Source organism: Notolepis coatsorum (genome assembly GCF_963971535.1).
Source record: "Notolepis coatsorum genome assembly, chromosome: 3".
Taxonomy (NCBI): Eukaryota; Metazoa; Chordata; class Actinopteri; order Aulopiformes; family Paralepididae; genus Notolepis; species Notolepis coatsorum.
The window spans coordinates 168,915,689-168,943,176 of record NC_140167.1 but is presented as its reverse complement, the minus strand read 5'-3'; the positions used below and the strand labels follow the sequence as shown (position 1 = coordinate 168,943,176).

Genomic DNA, 27,488 nt, shown 5'->3' with positions numbered 1-27,488 from the left:
GAGGTCGTAGGAATGTTGGAATCCATGCGATTGTCAGGCTTTTTATTCTCAATAGCGTCTGCCTTTCCCTTCACTGTGGAGTGTGTCACCGCACCGTCTACCGTTGGAGTATCTGCTTCGCGGCTTTTTGTGTTATCTTTCTTTGCTGGCATACTGCGTTTCCCTGTTGATATAGTTAGTTGAAGGTCTTAGTTAATATATACGTCGAGGTTTAAACACATTAGTGTTGTATAAAGTAGGTTTTAAGCGAAATTAACAAAAACCTGAGCGGAGCTTGTGACAAATGCGACTGTCACATACCGTCGTCAAACCGGAAGTTGCAAACCTTGATAGTTACACTTTAGTTTAGGGGCACAAGGAAGGCAACAAGTAGCTAGGAACTAACGCAGAACTATATTAACTCAAATGTAATGTTAATCAAATAAAAAAAAGTAGGAATGTATCATTGAACTGATGGCTTAACTTTTACAAAGTAGAGATAACCAGGTTGTAAATATAAAAAAAATAATCCTTCTATATACCTACTTATACCATACACCTGCATACATAATTCATACAACTCTGCATGATAGCATGTACAATAATGCTGTATATATATATATATCCATCTGTAGTCTGCATATAATCCTTTTTACATATCTGTAGATACTAGATTCTATATCTATATCTGTACATATCCCTTACCTACTCTTACTAGTTACGCTGTTGGCCAGTATGACTTACTACCATAGCGACTTTATACCTGTATCACTGTACATATTAATACTACAACTCTGTACATACATCTGATTAGCACTATTACTCAGTAGTACTAATTTATAATATGTTATACCCAGTGGTTAGTAGTATCATGAGTTCTTGTTCCTTCATATGAACTGTTCATCTTCACGGGTGTGGTAGGCAGGGGCGTAGCTGGGGGGGGGGGGGTAGTTTAGGATGATTCCAAGGGCCCAGCATTGGGGGGGGCCCCCAAAAAAAATAAAAATAATAATTTTTTTACTAGACATCACTCAGGTGTATGATTGATGCTCTCATTGATACTATGTTTGTTTCTGAAGTGTGTGTGTGTGTGTGTGTGTGTGTGTGTGTGTGTGTGTGTGTGTGTGTGTGTGTGTGTGTGTGTGTGTGTGTGTGTGAGAGAGATATATAGAGAGAGGGGGGGTGAGAGAGATGAGGAAGGGGCAAGAGAGAAAGAGCTGGGAGAGTGTGTGTGAGAGAGAGAGGGGGGGGGGTTGATTACCCAGCCCTTGTGTGGGTGAATGTAACAAGTTCCTAACGTTTTCTTTCCCCTATTATTTCATGCACACTTTATTCATTGTTTTAAATTATTATTTTCTTTTAAGTTATTTTGTGCATCACTCTGTTTTGAATTTGATGCAAATTTGCAATGCATGAGGGTCATCCTTTTGTGTTAAATGGCTGCATAAAGCAAGCATTTGTTGACTCGCATGTTGATAAGAGTATTAAAACTTGGAACTTGAAAAAGATCTGTTTAAGGTAGGAAAAAAAAGCGAAAAAAAATGTGATTCAAACTGTCCAGGTCCGCTCCCACCACAGAGCTTGCTTTTTTGACCAGTTTGTTTATTTTGTGTGTGTTGGTGTTGCCCCCCAGCATACCACAGTGAAGAAGAGGGCACCAGCAACCACAGACTGGTAGAACATCTGCAGCAGTTTGCTGCAGACATTAAAAGACCTGAGCCTTCTCAGGAAGAACAGTCTGCTCTGTCCCTTCCTGTAGGGCCTCGATGTTGTTCGTCCAGTCCAGTTTACTATTTCTTGACCCAGGGATGTTCCCAGCCTAGTGCGACTCAAGGTTCTTTGGTAGACTATTGCATTGGTCCATTCATTGAAGATGAACACAATGCGACATCCTTTACTAGGCTCACCCACCAACAGTGCAGGTGCTGAACTGCTGATCTGAATGTATAGGTAAAAACCATATTATGCGTTTTCATCAATAAATGGCAAAAAAAAAATTACACTTACGAGCGCTCACATTCTTTGGGGGCCCACTAATACATTCTTTCATGGGGCCCAGAATCTACAGCTACGCCCCTGGTGGTAGGTGAAGGTGTGGTTATTGGTGATGATGGATCTTTCAAGGAGGCTGAGCAGTTTGGATAACCGGTTACTGTACTGGTCTGTCTGAGCTTTTATTGGCAACCGAGCAGGCACTGCTATGTGATGTCATCACAGTCTCATCTGTCATCAGTCTCATCCGTCATCACAGTGTCATCCGTCATCACAGTCTCATCCGTCAACACAGTCTCATTGATCCGTCATCAGTCTCATCTGTCAACAGTCTCATCTGTCAACAGTCTCATCTGTCAACACAGTCTCATCTGTCATCACCAGTCTCATCTGGCATCACAGTCTGTCATCACAGTCTCATCTGTCATCACAGTCTCATCTGTCATCACAGTCCCATCTGTCATCAGTCTCATCTGTCATCACAGTCTCATCCGTCATCACAGTCTCATCGGTCAACACAGTATCATCTGTCATCACAGTCTCATCTGTCATCACAGTCTCATCCGTCATCACAGTCTCATCCGTCATCAGTCTCATCCGTCATCAGTGTCATCCGTCATCACAGTCTCATCCGTCATCACAGTCTCATCCGTCATCACAGTGTCATCAGTCATCACAGTGTCATCCGTCATCACAGTCTCATTAATACAATTAAAACCAAGGCGTGTTGCAAAAACGTGCTGGTTTTAATTGTATGAATAAAGAACATTATTTTTAGAACATCCACCGGCCTCCAAGAGTTGTCCTCCATTGATACGGTCGCTAACAGGAATTAAACCGCGGCCAGAGCCGTTCCCCTGGCAACACAGTACTTCTGAAAAGGTCTATACTGTAGTTTGGAAAAAGAAAAATGTGTTGGAAAAAAAGACATATTTTAAAATCTCCAGTCAGACTTAATGTCGAGCCCTGTCGGAAAAAAAGACAACTTGGTTACCGGCCCCCCGACCAAAAATACGAGAAGAATTTGGCGGCGCCCACCTACAGACTGGGCTCCCCACCAGACTGGGCTCCCCACCAGGCCTAACATGTCTGAGGGGAAACCCTGCCCCTGCCTGCATCCACTCATAATACCAGTTTCACATCAGCAGCTCATGTTAGCGGTTAGCATTAGCATTTCCTGGATGACAGTGCGGCCAGCTGGGCTATTCGGTTGTTAAGCCGTGACGTATCGACCTTCCAATAAACCGTTTCAAGCTTCCTGCGTTGGCTGAGGCTCTGGTCTTTTCAACCTGCCTCAGGGCTGAGTCCCTTGTCGCTTTAATAGATCCGATTCATAACAAACTGTTTGGGGTATGTGCTCCTAGTATCTCCTGCTGTCTGAAGAGGTATGTGCTCCTAGTATCTCCTGCTGTCTGAGAGGTATGTGCTCCTAGTAGGGGTGTAACGGTACACAGAAGCCACGGTTCGGTACGTACCTCGGTATTGGGGTCACGGTTCGGTATGAGTTCGGTAAAACAGAAAAGAAAATATTTATAATTATAATAATTTTTTTTTTATTATTTTATATTTATGATAATTATTAAATAGAATAATTTTCTATAGGAAACGTATGTTTATTTTTTTTATTTGATCAGCTGTGCCTGTGAGTCCGGCAATGTATGGGGCTGCGGCACTGCAGATTTACCCTACTCGAGTCCGGCGGGGGAGAATGTTGGTGTGTTTGTTGGTGCGTTTCTTTCCATTGGTTTCATTTGGTTAACATTATTGGGCGAACAGGAAAACGAAAGAAAACTGTAAAATTGTAATGACCCTGCAGCTGTTCCAATGTAAATGTGCCTTGGTGTGCCCGGCCACGCGCGCTGTTCTCGCACGGACCTCGCGAGTGCCTGCATGTGCGACTGGTGCGTTTGCGCTGTAAAGAGGGAAGGCTCCTCTGAGCCGCGCGAGGGAAGGCTCCTCTGAGCCGCGCGAGGGAAGGCTCCTCTGTGCCGCACGAGGGACGGCTCCGAGGCGTATCCTTCATATGGCTGCACGTACCGCACCGTGACGGCCGTTCCGTAAATTCGCGGGACGAATACACGTACCGTTACACCACTAGCTCCTAGTATCTCCTGCTGTCTGAAGAGGTATGTGCTCCTAGTATCTCCTGCTGTCTGAAGAGGTATGAGCTCCTAGTATCTCCTGCTGTCGGAAGAGGTATGTGCTCCTAGTATCTCCTGCTGTCTGAAGAGGTATGAGCTCCTAGTATCTCCTGCTGTCTGAAGAGGTATGAGCTCCTAGTATCTCCTGCGCTGCTGTCTGAAGAGGTATGAGCTGCTAGTATCTCCTGCTGTCTGAAGAGGTATGAGCTCCTAGTATCTCCTGCTGTCTGAAGAGGTGTATGCTCCTAGTATCTCCTGCTTTCTGAAGCCTAGCGCTTGGTTCAGGACATGAATACACGTCACACGTGGTGTCAGACTTAACCAAACAGCGACCATGATGAGTTTGCAGGATTAGTTGCGTCACACAGTCAGCTCAGATTTTGAGGAAGTACAGAGAAGCTCCTCCCCTCCAGTGGAGGAATGTGAAAATGGTGCTCTGGTGACAAATAACAATCTGTATACAATCTGTCAAAGTCATGCCTCCAAGAGTTAATAATCTGTATTTTCAAAGCCATGTCTCCAAAAGGAGTTAATAACAATCTCTATAGTCCAAGTCATGCCTCCAAGAGGAGTTAATAACAATCTGTATAGTCAAAGTCATGTCTCCTAGAGTTAATAATCTGTATTTTCAAAGCCATGTCTCCAAAAGGAGTTAATAACAATCTCTATAGTCAAAGTCATGCCTCCAAGAGGAGTTAATAACAATCTGTATAGTCAAAGTCATGTCTCCTAGAGTTAATAATCTGTATTGTCAAAGCCATTTCTCCAAGAGGAGTTAATAACAATCTGTATAGTCAAAGGCATGCCTCTAAGAGGAGTTAATAACATACTGTATTGTCAAAGTCATGGCTCCAAGAGGAGTTAATAACATACTGTATAGTCAAAGTCATGGCTCCAAGAGGAGTTAATAACATACTGTATAGTCAAAGTCATGGCTCCAAGAGGAGTTAATAACATACTGTATAGTCAAAGTCATGGCTCCAAGAGCAGTTAACTGTAATCTTCTTGAATGGAGGGGACCTTTAAAACGTCAGAAACTATGACAGTAAACCCTGAGGAGCCTCCCAGCTGAGCTGACCTGGTTTCCCCCCAGGCCGTGACAGGGGTACATGATGAGCGGCTTCCCGCCCTCGTTGTTCTCTCCGGCATCCAGGCATGCGTCTTTACCAACGTTTTTCACCTGCAGGGAAGGGGGGGGGGGGGGGGGGGGGGCGGGTAGAGGAAAAAGGGGCAGCATTTCAGCAACACGAAGAACAAGCTGTTCAAACATCCTCCAGTCTCGCCTCATGCTTCCAGAGGTCTGAGACTCTCCTCAGAACCCTCAGGGAGACACTAAGTGGAAACCCACAGCGGCCCAGACGGTACACGCTGCGGTTTGGGCCCGAGGAGAGAAAGGAGGGGCTTGGTGGTGGTAGTGGTAGGAGGAGGAGGAGGAGGGTGGGGTATGCGGGGGTCTCACCGAGCCAAACTGGAGCGGGTTTAGATCAGGCATGAAGACCTCTGGGTAGACGTTCTTCAAATACCAGGAGAAGCTCTGGCACTGCAGCCTCTCCCGGAGGTCCACGCGTCGCGAGACGTCTCCGAAGGCCCTCTGTGTGGAGAGGAGCGCAGGCAGCCGGGTTAGAAAAGCCACCGTCCGGGAGTTCTTTCACTGAAATCGTTGCAAATATTATTTTTTTTACACTGTGCGATGGTGCTCGTTTATCTTCATTTGTTGATCTGTTTTTACTGTTGCAATTTTTTATTTTTTTTTACTAAAGTTCTGACTTTATTGTTTGTCCACCTCGTTGCTTTGCTCCTTTCTTAACCTTTTAACTCATTTGACTCTTTTCTTGTGTGTCCATTTTACGTTTGTCTATTTTAATGTTTGTTAACGGCATTGTTGACTGATGAGAGCTACTGCATTTCGCCAAGGGGATCAATAAACTATCTACTGAGCTCTTTTATGCACTGTAGCAGCACTGTTGCATTTTTAGGAACTCATGGGTCATATGAAATGTTTGTGAAATATTTCTTCTACTTCAGGGATTGCATTGTATGTATTCTTGTAGGGCTGGGCGATATGGAAAAAAATCATATCGCGATAACGATATGATAATTTTATTTTATTTCTCGATATCGATAATTATCGAATTGTTATAAGTATAAAAAAAAATGTAATTTTTTTTTTTTTTTTTTTTTTTTTAACAACAGATGTATGTTTATTTTGCAGCAATTCTTTGTCATTGCTGCCATCTTTAGTGTTACATCCCCTCACACTCCAGTTCTCAGGCTGCAGCTGGTTTAAAAGCTAAAGTAAACCGGCTTCTCTGCTGGCTGTGGCTCCAGAGGAGTTGAACAGTTCTGGCTCTGCTAGTTTATTTTCTATCTTTTGGCGCTTTTTTGGTGGACAAACATGTGCACTGTGACTCGTGACTGGAGTCTAGTTCTGCTAGCACACATAGCCTACTGTGTACAGACGGTTTCAAAATGTATTTTAAATTAGAAAGCAAACAAAATAAATGGACAAGAGAAAAAGAAATCTGAATTTGGTCAGTATTGTCATTTGGACAAGCAAAGCCATTACTTTAAGTTGCAGGCAAGAAAGACAAGTCTGTCCACTGTCTCTGGTTTTAAAACTGCCCTGTTGCAGGTAAAAAAAAAAAAAATTTAAAAAAAAAAAAAAAAAAAAAAAAAAAAAAAAAACGTTTTTTTTTTAATTTCGATATTCGATATCGATTATTAAAATATATCGCGATATTTATCGTTATCGTTATATCGCCCAGCCCTATATTCTTGTATATTTTTTCTACTGTATGTTTCCCCCACTGTTTTATGCTGAAATGAGCATTGCACCGAGACAAATCCCAATCAACCATGTGTTGAAATAGCAATAAAGTAATCCATCTATATCTGAATAAATGGAGGGTTATATTCATGTACCATATAAACACTGAACTCTGAACTCCATTGCCTACACCCTAGGCTCAGCCTCTGTTACCCATACTGTACAAAATCTGAACTCTGTAGCCTATACTCAATGTACACCTACAGTACCTACTGCTTTCACTGTATACAACTGTCCTACACTGTAATCATAGTAACTCTGTATGGTGTATGCATATGCATGTACAATAATGCTGTGTATACCGTATATATTCTTACCATATAAATATCTATCCACATCTGTCTGTACATATCTGCATATAATGCTTTTTACATATCTGTAGATACTATATCTATATCTGTACATATCCCTTACTAGTTACGCTGCTGGCCAGTATGACTTACTATCAGTGTCTTTATACCTGTATTCACACTGTACATATTAATACTACAACTCTGTACATACACCTAATGAGTAATGAGCACTATTACGCAGTAGTACTAATTTATGTTATATCCAGTTTAATCACCTTTACATTGTATATTACTGTTGCACTTTACCGTTACATTTGCTCTCTGGTTGGATGCCAAACTTATTTACGTTGTATTGTACTTGTGCTGTATGACGCCAATACATTTTAATCTTATTCTTTTTTTTTTATCCATTTTTTCTCCTCATTTTCTATTTTTCTCCCATCCCAATTTCGTATTGCCAATTCTCCCCTCCCGTCTTGAATGTTGCTAGACTATGCCCCCCACTGGTCGGTTGTAGTGAGGATAGAAGCCTTGCATCACGTGTCCCCTCCGGTACACAAGGAGGCAGCCTGTCGCATCTTTTCACCATTGGTGACGAGCGCAATCTCCGCTACGCCACCCAGCCGCCTAATCTAATCTAATTCTGAAGATGGTCGATTTGTACAGTAGATGGAAAATTTACTTTTTGGGACTTTTCTGAACACATTATTTTACTCCAATGTGTACAAACATTACCGGTGTGAACCAACCATTTACAGCCCAAATGGAAAGCAAATACAATTAAAACATTATACAAAGAAAGAAAATCACATCTGTTGTATAGTGTGCGTCAACTATAAAATGAAAATACATCTCTATTGCCTTTTTCCCCTATTTCCTCTGTGGGGCTACCCTGTCGGATTAGGTTTGGATGACGGGTCGGACCTTTAAAAACAGGGGGAACCCACCCCCGTCACTAGGAACACCGGCCGGTCTTTGAGCCGCGAGCAGAGGGGACTCCGTTACCACTTCCTGTGGAGCCACCACACACCATGCGGCCGCATGGCGACGGGTGGCGATGGGCTTCTGCGCCGTGCCGTCTAAACGACGCCTTTCCACTCTCCTCGGGATTTAAGCGGCTATTTGCACGTACAAAAACACATCTCCGTCCACCTCTTAAAACAAAGACAAGAGACCAGAAATAGCTTGTGGGGGGGGGGGGGGGAAGTAATATTCCATTTTGGAAAACGTCTCACTTTCCACACTTGCAGTTATTAATATAATTACTTCATTGTCCCGAGCGCAATTACTACACCCCGAATCCGTAAATTACAACGTTTCTTTTTCCCCTTTTGACACAAATTAAGAACAGCCAATGGTTTTTTCAACCACCTTTTTACAGCTCTCGGCGAAGCACATTCTGGGGGCTGAAGCACAACCAAGTCTCGGCAGTAATGAGAGCACTTACTATAATGAGGAGGATGCTGTTAACACCGGCGCACACCGATAACTACTATAGCGGATTCCTTGAAGCGCTCTGAGACAGGAGAGTCCGTTTGAAGGCGGAAGGAGAGGCCTGCTGGCCGAGCGCTCTCTAAGGTATGGCCCCAGGGGGACTGTTTATGACCCCCTTAGATGAGAGCCTGCGTTGTGGAAGTGCAGGCAGCCTGTGTCATTTACTAGAGTACACATCCCTGGGGGGGGGGGGGGGGGGGGGGGGGGGTTCTCCTCCTGTCAGTCGACTGGCTTTCAACCTCTAATAGCCTCAAGCTGAGGGCTTTTCAAGTCCATAATGTTATTTCTCCCAGGTCGTCTCCCAAAAAGAAAAGATTTACTTTTCGTTTGCGCGGATCTCGCCGGGAATCCCAACCCGCTCCGCTTGTCCTGCTCTGCACCGGTGTTGTTTCGACTCGTGTTCAGACGGGAGTTCAGACTGTGCGTAGCCCGGCAGACGGCCCTGCGTGAGGTTGCCCAAACTTGTCTGAGGAAGGGATAACGAGTGGTCTACAGTCTAAACACCGTAGGACCGTGTGTGGTGGAAGTGGGGGAAAACATTCCAGAGAAAACGGCTACTGTTAAACAAAAACAATGATCTTTTCTTTCTTTTTTTATGGAGCCTCTCTCTCTCCGTATATGGATGGTGGGTGGGTATTCTATGGCCTTGTGCCTTGTGTTTTGTTTTTATTATAGTAGTTTCCACAACTTAGTGACTGTAGAATGCTCATCATAGGAATGTGATGAGCTATTATACTACTACCCATCATGCTAATAATTATGTCTATACTATCTACTATGTAATACGCTACTATCCCTATACTACTACCCATCATGCTAATATGTCTATACTACTATCTACTATGCAAATACGCTACTATCACTATACTACTACTGTACCCATCATACTAATATGTCTATCCTACTATGCACTCAGAGTGTAGCACTCAAGTTCAACACTGTTTGATAAACAATGGCACTGACTGCCAGAGATGTACCCCTCCTGCTGACTTAATGTACACATTTTTTAAGTTGCTTTGGATAAAAGCATCAGCTACAGTACAGTACTAAATGTAAGTTAATGTTCGCAGGGAAAGTATATTTCAACAGCAGCTAACTAGCCCAGGGGCCGCTCAGTAACATCCCAGAGACTGGCACCAGCACGGCCCCCTTGGACCTGAGTTTGAGAAACACTGACCTACATGACACGATGACAGGAAGGATAACACTTTGGGAACTGCTCACTGAACACGCCCCCACCCGCAGCTGAAATGTTACAAAAACCACATCCTAAAAAAACAAAAAACATTTTTGTAACCTAGAAGTGTGGATGTTAGATTTGGTTGTTCTAAAGCTGTTCTTTATTTTTATATTCAGGGTTTATTCTTCTCATATTTCTATATTCAGATAAAATTGTATTGCCTATATTTATGTCTTTCTACTATTACCCTGCCCATACCTGTACCTCCCCTCCCCCATGCTGCTATGGCGCATGGATTTCCCCAAGGAGATCAATAAAGGAATATCTTATATCTTATATCTTGAAATGGTTCTTGACCAAAAAGTTTCTCAAAAGCCTCAGTGGGGCCTGGGGGCAGATTAGAAGCAGCACCTACGTCTTTGGACATCTGGGCGGCCTGTTGGTTCCGTCGGTAGAAGATCTCCTTGTAGTCGTCCATCCAGACCTCGGCGAGGCGGACCTGGTTGCGGGCGATCACCTGTGTGCCCTTGGGGAAGGTGTGTGGGCTCTTGGTCCGGAACACGTGACCCACGATGGAACAGGGAATGATCTCCAGCTGACCCCCACATTGCCACACCTGCACGGAAAGGGGAGGCGAGACACACGTGTGCAAAAGGCGCAAAAAGACAAACCATTAATCACACTGTAGGGTCGTCCTGGATGCTATTTTCTGGGGGGGGATTTGAAGCTTTGGTGGGAATTCGGTTGTTAAGTATGACGTAGGGCTGGGCGATAAAACAATAACGATAATTATCATGATATATTTTTCGTGGATATACCGGTAAATATGAAAAAAAGAAAAAAAATTATATATATATTTTTTTTTATTACATTTTTTTTATTATTAATGCCAGTTATAAAAGTTGTATTGTTATACAGTTTGTGTTCATGTTTTACCTCAGCTTTGCGGTTTGGCAAGTAGGCCTAGTTTGTCATGTTCTGACAATAAAGAATATTCTGAACCACAATTAACCTTCTGGTTTCTTCAGCTTTCATTCAGCAGCAAAAATAGCCTTTAAACTTGACAGAAATAATTATTTCATGTATATCGAGATAATTATCGGTATCAAGTGATATGAAAAATGTTATTGTGATAAAAAATGTGGCCATATCGCCCAGCCCTAGTCCGACGTATATTCTTGTCCATGGCCAAACACTCCAGGAACAACAAGGGACTCAGCACTGAGGCATGTTGAAAAGACCAGAGCCTCAGCCAACGCAGGAAGCCTGGCCACGGGAACTGTTTATTGGAAGGTCGATACGTCACAACGACTTAACAACCCTATTATCAGCTAATACTTAATGCAGTGGGTAAATGAGAGCTATGGGGTAGAATTCTCATGACTAAATGTCCTCGTCTGAGAACTCATTTTCTAAATTAATGTTGGATGATTATTTCTATTAGCCATTTATTTCAGACTGGTAAAAAAACGAAACAAAGAATTAGAATCTTGATTGATTCAAGCCTCGTAAAGCATTCAGGTCAGCTCTAGTATTTTGATGTGACAAAGACAAGGTTGGGAAGGTTTTACAAACACAAAAGACATCAATGTTACTCAACTGACGACTTAACGACTATGATGATTATGACGACTATGATGATTATGATGACTTTGAGATTATGAAGATTATGATGATTATGACGATTACGACGACTATGCCAATTATGCCGACTCACCCTGAAAGACATTTCAATATTCTCTCCACCCCAAATTTCCATTTCTTCATCATAGCTTCCAATATGATAGAAATAGTCTTTGGAGATTGAGAAGAGCCCACCAGCAAATGTGGGCGTTCTGTAGAGAAAGAGTAGATTTGATTAAAAGAAGTTTGGCATCCAACCAGAGTGCAAATATATATATATAAATACATGGTAATATATGTATACGGTATATACAGAATTATTGTACATGCTATCATACAGAGTTATATGGGTTATATGCAGGTGTATAAGCAGGTATATAAAAGGATTATACGATTATATATCCACACAGAGACGTCAGGGTCTTACTTGATGGGGTAGGTCTCGTCCTTCCTCCGGCGTTTCTCCTGGTCAGGCAGGCTCTCCCAGCCGAACGAGAGGCCCCAGTCGAAGTTCCCCCGGTTGTGGTTCTGTCCGTACGGTGAGGGCTTCATGAACTCGAAGGTGTTGAGGTCGATGGTGGTGATGTCGGGACTCACCACCGCCGTGTAGTTCTCCGCTATCCTGGCCAGCAGAGGCTCCAGCCAGCCGTGGAAGCATTCACCTGTTGGAACCCGCAGCGCTTCCGTTAGTCACGGTGAGCCTCAAATACAGTGAGCCTCAAATACAGTGAGCCTCAAAACAAATTTTTTTAGGGTGATTGGAGAAATGTAGCAACTTTTCCTCACAACGTCATAAGTGCCTGTTAAAGGGGCACTTCACCAAAAACCAATGTTGATTTATTTTGAGTCATCGGAGGACATTGAATATTTGTGCCGTGTTAATTACAATGACGTAGAAGAGAAAATAGCGATACCTTGTCTTATAGGAACCTTATCATTTAATTGAGCTGTAATTAACACAACACAAGAATTCAATGTCCCCGGTGACATCACTGGTGACCATATTCAAACAAATTTACTCTCAATAAACTGTAAAACTAAATGAATGTGTGAAAAACGGTTTAGTTTTGGGATGTGTGTGAGATTATATGCAGAATAAATCGGCATTGTTTTTTGGTGAAGTGCCCCTTTAACTCTTTCTGCGCCATACCCGAGATTTCTCAGGTTTAGATCCTTTGATCTTTTTCCTTTGATCCCTATTCTAAACACTCGTGCGGACCTCCCTGTATCTCCCTTGCACCGCTGCCTACGTTAAAATTGCAATGGCGATCGGATCCTGCCAGGTGGCAGTATCGCCTACCTTTTGAACTGTGATAGTTTAGTGTGGGGCCACTGCAAGAACTCCTCCCCCTCAGAGGGAATCAAGACAGAGCAATCGCTCTGAGATTTTATCGCCTCATACTAGGGATGCTCGATATTGGCTTTTTTACCGATACCGATATTGTCCAACTCTTAATTTCCGATAACAAACGATATCAACCGATACCGATATATGCAGGGTTTCCCCCCCCCAAAAACGGAATAATTTCAGGTAATTAACATTACATATCTCTTGTTGTGGAATTAACACAACATTATGCATACTTTTGACAATAAATAAAATCAGAATTTGTTCTTACTTGCTTGCCTGGGTAAATAAAGGATATAGAAATGTAAAAAAAAAAAAAAAAAAAAAATTTTTTAAACATACCGATATTTTCCGATATCACATTTTAATGCCGATATCGGCCGATAATATCGGTAGGCCGATAATATCGGACATCCCTACCTCATACCTATTGTTACACATATACACGAGTAATTGCGATCACGATGGGATCACTGGGATTATTCTTTTTGGAGTACCTTCTGGCTAAGGCAGTGCTTCTCAAACTTTTTCTGTCAGGCCCCCCTTTGGCGGACCAAAATATTTTGGGCCCCCCCCCCCCTCGCCCCAACAAAATAGTCATGAAATGGGCCATGTTTAAATTTATTGAAATAACACCAATATCGTGACCTTTCAAATTGGCCCTATATTTTGTTTTCAGAGCTGTCATGGATGAAAAGCCAGCTTCACACAGATACTGTATGTGGTGCTGAATGGTATCAACACCTTAACTGCTGCATCATGAGATACTTGGTACTCTCAGGTCGCTTTCACACAGGGGCTGTTTGGTCCAGACTTTCGGACCAGAATTCGATAGTCTGGTTTTTCGGGTTTGTGTGAATGCGCGTCGAACTCGGTCCGCCGGACCAAACAGGCGAACTCTGGTCCGCCTGAAAACGTCGGTCTCGGTTCGCTTCATCGGACCAAACGCGAACCAAATATAGGAAGTGATTATTATTACCACTGCTCGCAGCACTCACTGCAAAACAAGCACACTGCATCTATCTATCTATCTATCTATCTAACTGTGCATCTTGGGAAGAAGGAAGAAAAAACGCGGCTTATTATTATTACCGAGGCGCACGGCATTGGATCAATGGATCAATGCCACATCAATACTCGCCTCCGCTGATCTGGAGGGCTCGCAGTCCACACACAGACACACACACGCGCGCACGCACACACAGGCTCGCAGCCACACACACATTTCCACAGCCCAATAGACGATATAATAAAAAAAGAAAAAATACAAAAAGAATAGACCTTACCTTAGCCGCTAAGGTAAGGTCTATTCTTTTTGTATTTTATTTTTTTTATTTTTTAAACAAACACATAAACAAACATGACAACACACGATTAGATATACAAGCATTGTTAACAGTGCACATCAAATTAAATCACTGTTTAGATAAATGTCTTATACAAGATATATCCCTAATACCTGCTATCTATTCCCCTACACACATATGCTCTTGCTCGCACCCCCCACCCTGGACCCCCCAATGGATAATCCATCCATTATCATTCGCTCCTAACCAGACACTACCATTATATGCTAGCTTTTATTCTCTCCACCACTTCTAACCACATTGTCAATTTGGATTCATTGAGACCCAAAATTCTTGCTGTAGATATTTCTAGATAAATCACATCGAGATATGTAAGAATCCAGACCTTTCTGCAAATTTTTTCCGGTTGAATCCATCGTGATGCTATCAGTTTTTTAGCCACTGTAATACCAGATAAAACCAATCTCTTTAGCTGTATAGGTACTGCATACTCAAAAACATCATTCAGCAGTAATACAGAGGGGTGTACAGGTATATTCAGAATTAAGAGATTTGATAATTGCTGGGTCACTTCTTTCCAGAATATCTTAACTGGTGGGCAGTCCCAGTACATGTGCATAAATGTCCCCTCGTCCCCATTTGTACATAAGGAGCATTTTGGAGTCTTGTTTAAGACCCATTCTGTTCAGTCTTATAGGATTCAAGTATGTCCTATGAATATAGTTAAGATTGATTTGTTGATGGTCCGGGTTCGTTGATGCAAGTCGAACATTTGCCCATGCTTCTTGCCAATCAAAATCTTTTTCCAGGTCTGGTATATCCCTCCTCCAAATAGAGTCTAGGTGGAGGGTTTCATACGAGGCCGTTAGTAATTGATGATAAAAATCTGATACAAAACCTCTCGATGTCTCCCTTTCATAGAAAAATGTGTGGTATCTGTGGTGTGCAATTGGTATCCTTAATGGAACACCGTGAGCCTTCAAACATAACAATAATTGTGCGTAAAAATAATATGTGGAACCGGTGAGATAATTTTTTTTTTCTATTTCATCATAACTACAAATACCCTGTTTGTTGAAAACATCTCCTAATGTATGTATGCCTTGCTTTTCCCATCTAGGGAATCTTATAGGTCGTTTTCCAATCAGGAGTGCATTGTTATTGAATAAGGGAGTATGATTATGCCATTTATGTGGGTTAGAATATTTTGTTTGTGTTTCACGCCATATCCGGATCGCATGAGTAATTATGGGGCCAAATTTCAGTTCGCATTGCTTAATTGATACTTTGGTGTATACTCACCAAATGTCCTGCAGTCTCTGTGGTGCTACTATATTTACTTAGGTAAGGTCTATTCTATGTCTATTTTACCTAACCTAAAACATGTTTTTGTACCGATCACAGTGTCGTATTTTACCGGACCTAAAACATGCTTTTGGTAACGATTGCAGTTTCGGGGTAAGACGACCACATGATTTTTTTGGGGTTTCAGGGCGAGCAACCCGAACGGTTTGGGCATAATGCATATAACACGTCATATCTCACGATCTATGAAAAAAGACTGGATTATTTTGGAAAGGGGCGATGTTTAGCGTGTAATAGCGCACAAACTAAAGTATGTAGAAATGAACTGGTTTGTCAATGTTGGACTATAAACAATGCCTGTCAAATGAGCCATACTATTGTCTCCATAGCTATAATACAGAACACACGATGGGTCCGCAAACATTGCGAAAATGGTCAATAACGCTGGCGCCATTGAGTAAAGATGGGGAAGCAGCATGGCAGTCAATGAGTTAAGGATGGATTTTATAAAAATTCTAAATGTCAAGGCATTTAATAGTCTTTGATAATGAAATAACAAGGCTGATGAAGAAAGCTTTGCTGTTGAAACATCAGTAAAAGAGAAGATGTATATTATATATATTATATTATCTATTAAAGACTACAGTATTCTCTCCAATGTAAATCCTGCTGCCAGTAACAGCAGCCCCTGAAGCCTGATGAGTATGTATCTATTACTTAATTGACATTCTTTGAATAACAACCACTCTATGGCATTTTAGAGTGCATGATACGGTACCACAGTATACCCATCAAGAGCCTTAATAAACAAGGTAATTCTTTAACCTGTTCCACTCGACAGGGTCGGTACCGACCCCTTTTGACCTTATTAAATTATTATTATATTTTTATGGAGATGCAAAATAATTTGTGATTTTAAAATCAACCGTTTTCAAGTATTATTATCACTACTATGTCACAAATACATGTAGAATGTAAAACGTTAGGTTGGCAATAGTTTAGCAATAGGTTAAAAGTGTATTTATATCATTTTAAGTTTTTTATTGCAATCGTTTTTTTGACCCGGAACCGGATATGGAAATGTTGAACCATGGGAATTGGAATCTTTTTGCGGCCATCTTGTAGAGGACATCGCTAGCTATCTGCCAGCGTTGGAATTTCTCCAATCTACACTTCCTGTGGTCCACTATGGTGGTTCAAAGTTCAGCGTTCTGAATGAATCATATCAATAATTGTTATGATTCGCGATAATAAGCTACAAAAGGTAACGTTTTTGACAAATATTGAAACGCAGTCAGTATCTCCACACTATTGTTAACATGTAGGAAGAATTAGATCTGAAATTAGTTTCAATATGGTTACACTGTGGGGGAAATAAAATAATACAGTCGATTACAGTAAATATCAGTATCTATTATTATGCAAGCCTGGTGATACTATATCCAAATTGAACTCGGCCATTTGAAAGATACTATATGTATATATATATAAATGTGCGAATTGGCTATAATAAAGGTAATGTATAAGCATATATTCTATAATAATATTTCAAATTGCATTGGTCCGGATGGGAGAATTCAGTACTGTATATACAGAACCTTCATTTTGATCATCTTCCCTTTATTAATTCCCTTAGATCTTTTGTACACATGATCTCAAGAGGGTACTGAATGAGCTCAGTGGCAGTTTTTTTTAAGTTTGGTCATTATTATTATGGTTTTTTTTCACTGTCAAAGATGAAAAGAAAAATCATAATTCATATTTTCCTTTGTTTAATCACAATTTAAGCAAGCCTAGTAATAGACACAATATTTCTGACACTGAGAATACATTCATTGAGGTCCATAGATGTTCCTAGATACCAAGAATATGCAAATAGCCCTTGTAGAAGTGGAGCAATATTCCATTTACCTAGGTATACATTTTATGCAGATTTTCACCTGGGGTGGAACAGGGGCACTTCACCAAAAAACAACGCCGATTTATTTTTTAGCGTTTATCGCTTTTTTCTACTGGGCAGTCCAGTAGAGAGAGAGAGAGAGAAGGAACGGGAGACAGAGTGGGGGGAAGACATTCGGCAAATAACGACGGGTTCGGGAATTGAACCCAGGTCGGCCGTGCCGTGACTCAGCGCGTTATGTGGTTCGCCACTGGGGCGCCCCAACGCTGATTTATTTTGCACATAATCAAGTTCAAGTTTTGTTTTATTTGTCACATAAGGTACATGTACATTATAGTGAAATGCTTGGTTCTGTATGAGCCTCCTGAGATTGTGCTTCATACAATAAAAAAAAAAGTTAAAGCGTAAAGACCAAACACTATAAAAAAATATACAATATACAAAACTAAAATGTACAAAATGAAAAATAAATAAATGCAATAATGAGGTAGAAGAGGTAGTGCAAATTTGTAAGAATAAATAGATACAAATATGGTGTAATGTTTAAAAAGTGTCTAAAGTGAGTTAATGTTTAAAGTGAGTGTGCATGAGGGTGCTGAGTGAGTGTAGAATGGATGAGTTAGTGTTACGGTGAATGTAGAATGGATGAGTTAGTGTTACGGTGAATGTAGAATGGATGAGTTAGTGTTACAGTGAATGTAGAATGGATGAGTTAGTGTTACAGTGAATGTAGAATGGATGAGTTAGTGTTACAGTGAATGTAGAATGGATGAGTTAGTGTTACAGTCGGGGCTTGACATTAACACCCGCCAAATGCGGGTAGAATTCGGCAGTGGTGTATAACTCCGTCACTCTTACCAGCCACTTTGGCTGGTGACCTTTTTTCATTTCCCCATCACCACGAATCCACCCCTCAATTAATATCGCAGCGGGGGGCATAATCCCATGGGACAATGCATTGGGAAATTGTGTCCCACGAGGACATCTACCCCGTGAATATTTTTGCCACGGATCGGAATACGGGAGCTCGCGCAAAATCGGCGACATTGCGCCCTGACCTTTTCCCGACGTTTTCGTTGATGGAAGTGCATTGGGAAATCGTGCCCCCCACCGAGGTCTACCCCCGGGAGAAATCTCGCGTTGATCACAGTTACAGTGGGATGAGTTAGTGTTATAGTGGGATGCGTTAGTGTTACAGTGGGATGAGTTAGTGTTACAGTGGGATGAGTTAGTGTTACAGTGGGATGAGTTAGTGTTACAGTGAATGTAGAATGGATGAGTTAGTGTTACAGTGGGATGAATTAGTGTTAACACTTTCTGCGCCAATCACGAGTATACTCGTTATTGGCCACCAGCGGTTAACCGCCAATAACGAGTATACTCGTTATTTGAGGTCCGTTTTTCTTTTTTTCGATTTTAATATTCTATACACTCTCACGGACCTCTGTTATCATTGGAACACATTCTGAGACCCAGAGAGTGCAATGCCGGCCGAATCCTGCTAGGTGGCAGTATCGCCTACCCTTTGAAACCTTATTTCACACTGTGCGTGACATTTTATATGGTCCGGGCGGAGAATTTGGACCCAGGCAAGTGAAACGCTTCATTCGAGCACCTTGGAACGTGTCCAGCACACTTGATGCATATTTTGTGCCATTTCATGTCAGGGACCCGATGGACATCAATACTGAAAATCGCGATCAGACAATTGGAATATTCATTTTGGAATAACTCCTAGGAAAGGTAAGGACTATATGACATCAATCCTACTTTGATCCTACAATGATTTCACATCGATCGCAACGATCAACGTATGTCGTATTCAAAACGTATGCTGTTGCTGACGATCAGAGCATCACAAAACGACCCCCCCCCCCCTTTGATGCCTTCATGATGAAACATAATACCTATTATATACCTTTGATTTGGAACTAATATCGTGTCTAGGCGAGCAACGCGAACGACTTTCGCAAAATGCATAGCGCTCCATAACTCAGCTTCCAGGAATTAGCCCGGATCACTCTGAAACTATACAATATTCTCCACGGGATAACATGTGAATGTATACATGAAACATTTACTCATATTGGACTACAAATAGTGTCAGTCAATGAAATGATAAGGTAACAGTCCCTATAAGACAAGGTGTTGTGTTAATTACAGCTCAGTGAAATGATCAGTGAAATGATAAGGTATCAGTCCCTATAAGACAAGGTGTTGTGTTAATTACAGCTCAATGAAATGATATGGTATCAGTCCCTATAAGACAAGGTGTTGTATTAATTACAGCTCAGTGAAATTATATGGTATCAGTCCCTATAAGACAAGGTGTTGTATTAATTACAGCTCAATGAAATTATACACCATCAGTCCCTATAAGACAAGGTGTTGTGTTAATTACAGCTCAGTGAAATGATAAGGTAACAGTCCCTATAAGACAATGTGTTGTGTTAATTACAGCTCCATGAAATGATAAGGTATCAGTCCCTATAAGACAAGGTATTGCTGTTTTTTACTCTACATCATTTCATGGAGATGTAATTAACACAACACAAAGATTCAATGACCCCGATGACATCACTGTTAACTGTCAATCAATAACTGTCAAATGAAATGAATGTGTGCAAAACCGTTAGTTTTGGGATGTGTGCGAGATTATATGCAAAAAACAAACCAGCGTGATGTTTTTGGTGAAGTGTCCCTTTAAACTCAACATTTTTTCCCAGCCTAGAAAGCTGACCTGCCTCCAATAAGCAGCAGTGCGTCACAAAACAAAGGCCGCCTTGCCCGGGCCCAAACAAGGCCCACACTGTGTTTGTTGGGGAGGACGGTGTATTTTAACAGGCGTGTCTGAAAGGTTGGGCTGTATTCAAGTGTGTGTGAATAACGTGGCTTACAGTGCACGTCCAAGACGGTGAGTGTGTGTGAATAATGTGGCTTACATTGCGCGTCCAGGAAGGTGAGTGTGTGTGAATAATGTCGCTTACAGTGCTCGTCCGAGAAGGTGAGTGTGTGTGAATACCGTGGCTTTACAGTGCGCGTCCAAGAAGGTGAGTGTGTGTGAATAATGTCGCTTACAGTGCGCGTCCAAGAAGGTGAGTGTGTGTGTGAATAACGTGGCTTTACAGTGCGCGTCCAAGAAGGTGAGTGTGTGTGAATACCGTGGCTTTACAGTGCGCGTCCAAGAAGGTGAGTGTGTGAATACCGTGGCTTTACAGTGCGCGTCCAAGAAGGTGAGTGTGTGTGAATAATGTGGCTTTACAGTGCACGTCCAAGACGGTGAGTGTGTGTGAATAATGTGGCTTTACAGTGCGCGTCCAAGAAGGTGAGTGTGTGTGAATACCGTGGCTTTACAGTGGGCGTCCAGAAAGGTGAGTGTGTGTGAATAACGTGGCTTTACAGTGCGCGTCCAAGAAGGTGAGTGTGTGTGAATAACGTGGCTTTACAGTGCGCGTCCAGGAAGGTGAGTGTGTGTGAATAATGTCGCTTACAGTGCGCGTCTAAGAAGGTGAGTGTGTGTGAATAACGTGGCTTTATAGTGCACGTCCAAGAAGGTGAGTGTGTGTGAATAACGTGGCTTACAGTGTGCGTCCAGGAAAGTGAGCGTGTCTCCAGTCGCCGCCAAGGCCCCCAGAAGCCTGGCGGTGATGAGTCCTTTCCTCTCGCGCTGACGCACCACCTGGACGTTGGGCAAGCGCTTCAGATACTCGTCCAGCTCGTCCTTCAGGGCATCTGGAAAGACAGGATGTGCAGCTGTACTCGTTAAGAGGGGCGTTTGTCTTAATGACTGATGTGTGACGTTAGGGGTTGGTACTAGGATGAACGGTACAGGGGATAGCTCTTGTGAAGATATTCAGAGTTAATTATATTGTTTACACCGTATATTTTTCTCATTATATTTATATTCAGGTGTAATTTTGTCTTTCTACCATTACCGTGCCCATACCTGTCCCTCCACTCCCCCCCTCCCCAATGCTGCTACAGTATGATGCCTGAATTTCCAAAGGGGATCAATAAAGGAATATCTCATCTTAAGTGTAGTGAAGTTAGGGGAGTAGGTGGATTCTTTAGTATTATTTTACTGTGGTACGGCTCAAGGACATGCGAAAGGAATAACTCTAATCTAACGATATATAAGCGAACACTGAACAAATCACCAGTTTTTTAAACAGTATACAAAGATTCGTAAAAGGGTAACTCAAGATGTTATGAGAACTCAAGATCAAATAGTACGGCATGAAAAGCAAAACACTGAACAAACTGCCCCAGTCGTACACAAAGATCCTCGACAGTATGTCTGGTACTGTGAGCGAGCCGGGGCCCTAAAGCATGGAAGGTAACACTTGGAACCGAGCTAGAGGAGCGAGGATGTGTCTGGCTTTCATCCCCAGCGTGGCCGGCTGCCAGCTCTGCCTGACCGGTTACTGGGCTCCAGACCCAGGGAGCCGTTGTTCCGCTGGGGGTCTTAATAGGGGTGCTTATTCCCAGCAAATGACAAGAGTTTAGGGTGTCAGACGGATTGCATTCCATGAAAATCCCCCCTCTCCCCTTCCCTTACGCCGGGTTTCCTCTGAGCCTGGGAATCTGTTTACAACTCGCCGGGTTAATTCTCTGCGCACAACCCGCTGCTAGCTCCTGGTCTAAGCACAACCCGCTGCTCCTCATCTGCGCACAACACGCTGCTAGCTCCTGGTCTAAGCACAACCCGCTGCTCCTGGTCTAAGAGGAAAGTATGAACAACCCGCTGCTAGCTCCTGGTCTAAGAGGAAAGTATTCACAACCCGCTGCTAGCTCCTGGTCTAAGAGGAAAGTATTCACTAGCAGCCCGCTGTTTCCTGCCATAACACTCTTCACGAGGCGCACAGAGCTGGAGCTCTGCTCGGCACATTTCGTGGCACAGCAGAAGGGCTGCCCGCCCGTCCGCCTGACACAGAATCCCAACAGAAAGCAGGGTGGTCCCGCCATCGGCCCCTGGCCCTCCCAGAGTATTTTCTTACCGTCCACGCTGGCGTCGTCCACCAGGATGATCTCCTTGAGGAGGATGGCGGGGGAGGTGTGCAGGACGCTGTACACCGTCCTCAGCAGAGTGCTCCACGCCTCGTTGTGGAAGACAATGATCACGCTGGTGGTCGGCAAGGGGGGACAGCGCTTGAATTTTTGCTCAATACATCTGCAGACACAGGGGGAGAGGGAAAGGCAAGAGACACAAAGATGGAGTGTCCTTTACTGTCCTCCTGAGTGGCACAATAGTCTGTGGGTTATTACATAGGGGCTTCGCAGAGGGCGTCCGTTTGGGTCGTGACAGCGGGTGTATGGCAGGTGGCCTCTGAGAGACCAACCACATCAGACAGGGGGTCTCGTCAATTACCCTGTTAAAATAGTCGCAACACGGGATAGACATGTTTAATTAGCCAAACACAACTTGGCTTCTCTTTTTTCCCCAACTGACCACTAACTGGGCAGGCGTGCTTAAACAATGTTTCAGTCAGAAAAATGCTCTGTCTGGTTGGAGTGGATTTTTTCCTCCAATAACTCAAAGCAAACGTTGCAAACTTGTTTGGGTTAGTCAGGCAAGTCTGCTGGAAAGAAAGAACGATAGAGTCTCTCTCTCCTTCTATCCCTCTCTTTCGGGAGTTTTTCAATGCAACTGGTTGCATATTGAGCCAATAAGACAATCCACAGCCAATCCGCGGAAACTGATCCCATCCAGTCAGAGGAGCTACACTCAGCACCACCAGGTGGAGCAAATCTCTGACTCATCAGGCTTCATCAACGTTTCTATCGTTTGAGATGATCTTGAAACTTAAAAAGGTGCTATGAGTGGTATTTTCTTTTGTTTAAATAATTGGTCTACATTCCAACAGTCATCACTGATACAGTGTGTCTGGTCAGTAACATGAGTCTCCCAGTCCCTCCATTCTGCAGTAAACCCAAGATGTCTTGAAATAAGTATAAAAAGAAAGAAAAAAAATGTATCTAGGGTTCTCTCTCATTGGATAAAGTGGGAAGGGATACCAGAAAATATATTTATTAGTGTTTACTGCAGAGTGGAGGAACTGGGAGACCCATGTTACTGACCAGACACTCTATATCAGTGATGACTGTCGGATTGTAGAGCTAACAACAAGTATTCAAACAGAAATATACCACTCACAGCAGCTTTAAAAGGTGTTTGCCATTATCAGCCCAAGCCGCAGCAGAGTCCCTGCCTGCTCCGAGCGTATATCTATAGACGCTGTCACGGCCGCATCAGCCCCACCGCGCTCACCGGCGCTGCCACTCACTTGTTCAAGCTTGTCGAGTTTGATCAAAGAACTCGGTTACAGACAAAAGCATTTCTGAAAACGTGAGCAGAAAACTCTGCAGCTTGCGGGGTAAAAGGGTAAAAAAAAGCACTTGTCAAGGAAGGACATACTCTGGAGGTCTGGTATCAGGACCCAGATCTCTGCTGAGGGAGACGCGGTCGCTGGCATACAGGTTGAAGCAGTGCTTCTCCTCGCCCCGCTCCTTCTCTTGCTGCTCCGCGGGGGTCAGGGAGTCCGTGTGGAAGGGCTTCCCAGAAGCGCCGGGGGCGTGCAGGTTCTGGCGCGGCCGCTCCAGGGCGGGCCCGCGCTCTGCGGTTGTGTAGTGACCCGGGAAACAGGAGAGGCCCTCTGCGTTCTCCCGCTGACGGACGGGGGCCCGGATCTGCATCTTGGGCATGGCATCCCGGAAGTTGTTGACAGCGCCCATCACCATGCCCAGGACGGCGTCCCGCTTGACCACCATGTCCATCAGCCAGGGCTCCTCCTGGGGGCTCTGGCTGACCACCTCCCGCTGGATGAAGAACACGAAGGTGATGAAGACGAGGGCCACGATGGCCAGCTTCAGCGGGTGTAAGCGCCTCCGGAGGACCCTGCGGAGGGTCGTCATTCTGGGGGAGGAGGAGGCGGCCGCTTCGAGACTGATCTTCACCTGGAATAATATACAGTCAAATCTTTCCCACGTGAAGTAACCTGCAGATCAGAGGTTTTGAGTGTCAAAAGATTGCAGAGTAGATAGGAAGTAGTGCCAAGAGAGGACTTGGCAGGTCACCACACAAACATCTCATCACTCAACCTCACTTTTTCAGTTTAAATATTTTTTTTTATAATGAATTTGAACACACAAACACTCAAATAATTAGCTAATTCTCACCACTCTCCCTTTCCAAATGGAGATACAAACACAGGGTTTAGAGACTGACTCTCCAGGCTACACATTTTGAGAGAGGCTATATACCACTCCACATGTCAAGCAACTTTTTTTACTCGAAGCCTAGAGCTACATTCTATTCGAGGAAAATGATCACCTACAGTACCATGAGTCGCACAGGAACATGATAGCCCCAGGGCTGCAGAACACACTGGATATTGTTTGTTAATGTCCAAACGAATTACATCCTGCTTTGATTTTTTCGGAGGAAACTCCGGGATTTTCTTTCTGGAATTCCAGAGCGACCGCTCGTCCAGAAAACGTGTCCAAAAACAGCAGCAGCAGCACCGTCCGTCCGTGAAACTTCCGTCTCGTTGGACTGAGAGGCTGCTCCAGGTGCGCTCCCTTCAGGTAGAGGGAGGAGACCTGCTGGCGCGCCTGCGCAGACCGGACCTCTGCGTATCATGAGCCATGCCTGTAAAGATGACAACATAGATGACAACAGTATAAGAGTTTTAAATAATAAAAACACGAGATAATTGTGCCTAGAGCTAGATATTATAGCCTAGGGATAAGCGCTCAATGAAGAAACCCAATCCCCTCGCCAAACATCGATGCTATGAGTGTACGAGAGAGTGTGTGTGCGTGTGTGTGTGCGTGCGTGTGTGTGTGAGAAGGGGGGGGGGCAGGATACGAACCCGGACAATAGACTAAGCCCACCAGCATGTTTAGTACCACACAGACTGCGAAATAATAAATACATGAAGAAATAAACAAATAATTGTGCATATGAACTCGACTCATTCCCCAGTCATTAACTCGTCAGATTGTCTTCACACTTACCGATTTCAGCAGCTCATTCTGAAGTCCTCACCCAGTTTGATTAAGTAGTTAAAAGGCTCAGAGTCAGCCTGATATTGGAAACAGTCAACTCCGCGGGGTATGTCTGATTCAATAAAAAAGAAAACGCAGTGTCACTTCTTCAAATAATAGGATGTTAAGCCATCCATTCACTGGATCAGTTGCTGGGTTACAGGCGGCAGAGGAACGCACCCTGTACGTACCCGTATAACTCCCATAGCGTCCTGTCATGCTCTGTGGCTGATCTGAGAGCGAAGGAAGGAACAGCTTCCCACTTCCCAGTGACAACAAGTGAATCACAGACTTTCACCAATTCTACCAGTCGGTATAGGATACAACAAATCGAACATAAGTGCCATGTCGACAAATCACCCCTGTGGTCGATCTTCTCGTTAGATTCAGATTCAGATAGTTTTTTTTACAAGTACAATGGGATTCTTATACGTTTGCGTAAAGGAATAAAAAAGCAATAATCAACAGAATATAAAAGCAGGTATCAATAAACTGTACAAATAAGTATAAAGTAAATACAAATAAGTACAGAGAGCACTGACAGAGAGACACATTGCCAACATGAAACATGTATATAAATAAACACATGCACTCTTCTTCATTAGGTGTAGAAGATAGATTGAAACGCTCACCAATACACTGGACCCACGCCGACTGAAGCTGATCCCATCCTCTGGTTAGTTACGCCGGGCGCGCTTGAGGGGTAAAGAGCTGCACAGGAACCATTCGGACGGATCCCGCTGCTCTGGTGCCCAGTTTGAAGTATTTGTGTGTGTGTGTGTGTGTGTGTGTGTGTGTGTGTGTGTGTGTGTGTGTGTGTGTGAAGTGTATAGCAACGAGGAGTTTAAATCAGACTTTAAGTCAGACTTTACACAGAGACTCGCTGCTGTGAAGCCTAGCTCTCTCTCTCTCTCCATAAAACACCAGCTCAACAGCAGCCACTGCAGCGCCGGGGCTGTTTTTCTAATCAGGAGGACCAAATTAAAGACTCATATCAAACGCGTTTTAATGATTGTCATGAAGAGGAACACTTTATATGCAACTGCGTGTAAACCTACTTTCCCCGGGGGGACTTCATGGTGTCTAATGAACTCTAACATGGCAGACATGGCAGACAATGATGGACAAAATCATAAACTTGTCATAAACTTAACTTTAAATTTTTATTTTCAAAACTAAGCCTATTATGACCTTATTCAAATAAACACAACTGGGCAGCCAATCTTGCTTTCCACAAACTAGTATTAACCATCATTGCATGATACACAGTACACACACATCATTCTCAACATCACAAACACATTATTTGTGGGCCATCAGCCTAAGACTTAGTGAACCATGGCAGGTTTTCTCATGGATCTAATGCAAAGCAGCCTAATCGAAGCCCCTCCCCCAAGTTCATTCTCCATAGTGTCAAGTGCATCAAAGCTTGTGAAAATAAATGGACCTATGTAGCAGCCTGAATATGTCTGGCTATTATTCAGATTGGCTAACGTAATCTGTTGCATTCCCTGTGTTCACAAGGATGTTGTAACCAGTTGTCCGCTCTTGATCATACCTGCCCGGACATGGACAAATAACGTGCGGTTCTCTTTGATCACCCCTCCCTGAATATTGACTATTAACTTGCTGCCCTTTGATCCTCCGCTTCTAAACTTGGGCGTTTCATAACGGGACAGGACTACAGGTGGCGGCAGGGGGCGGTGGTGGAAGGCTGGGCAGGAAGGAGATCAGACGAGGAAGAAGGGAGTTCAACGTGGAGCGCAACACAGAGGAAGACTGTTCAGCGTTGGACACAGACTAGGAAGGACGTCAACAACGCGGAGCACCAGAGAAGCGAGCGTGCGAGGAATATACTCTGCTACCAAACGTGTTATTCCATAAATATCTGCGGTAGCTTAGCGTTTGGTTCGTGTGCCAGAGACACTGTGAAGGCTTCACCCGGCGAGCGGAGCCGAAGACCAGGTGATAGGCATTGGCTACCTTGCGTTAACTGTGTATATAGGCGGCATAGTAGGAGGGTTCAATACGACCCACAGTTTAGCTGTGTTTA

The 27,488-nt window shown here is 43.4% G+C and overlaps 1 protein-coding gene across 1 annotated transcript in view; it reads right to left on the bottom strand.

Moving 5' to 3' along the window:
- The window catches only part of galnt3 (UDP-N-acetyl-alpha-D-galactosamine:polypeptide N-acetylgalactosaminyltransferase 3 (GalNAc-T3)), a 48,487-nt gene extending 23,588 nt beyond the window's left edge, over positions 1 to 24,899 (bottom strand). The window contains exons 1-9 of the mRNA XM_084309859.1: positions 24,729 to 24,899; positions 23,805 to 24,384; positions 22,387 to 22,559; positions 20,972 to 21,121; positions 11,957 to 12,191; positions 11,624 to 11,741; positions 10,322 to 10,522; positions 5,572 to 5,703; positions 5,191 to 5,292 (exon numbers count right to left, since the gene is read on the bottom strand). Of these exons, the coding sequence (XP_084165985.1) occupies positions 5,191 to 5,292; positions 5,572 to 5,703; positions 10,322 to 10,522; positions 11,624 to 11,741; positions 11,957 to 12,191; positions 20,972 to 21,121; positions 22,387 to 22,559; positions 23,805 to 24,301 (1,608 nt within the window). The 5' untranslated portion in view covers positions 24,302 to 24,384; positions 24,729 to 24,899. The remainder of the gene's footprint in view (positions 1 to 5,190; positions 5,293 to 5,571; positions 5,704 to 10,321; positions 10,523 to 11,623; positions 11,742 to 11,956; positions 12,192 to 20,971; positions 21,122 to 22,386; positions 22,560 to 23,804; positions 24,385 to 24,728) is intronic.
- Positions 24,900 to 27,488: the final 2,589 nt, after the last annotated feature.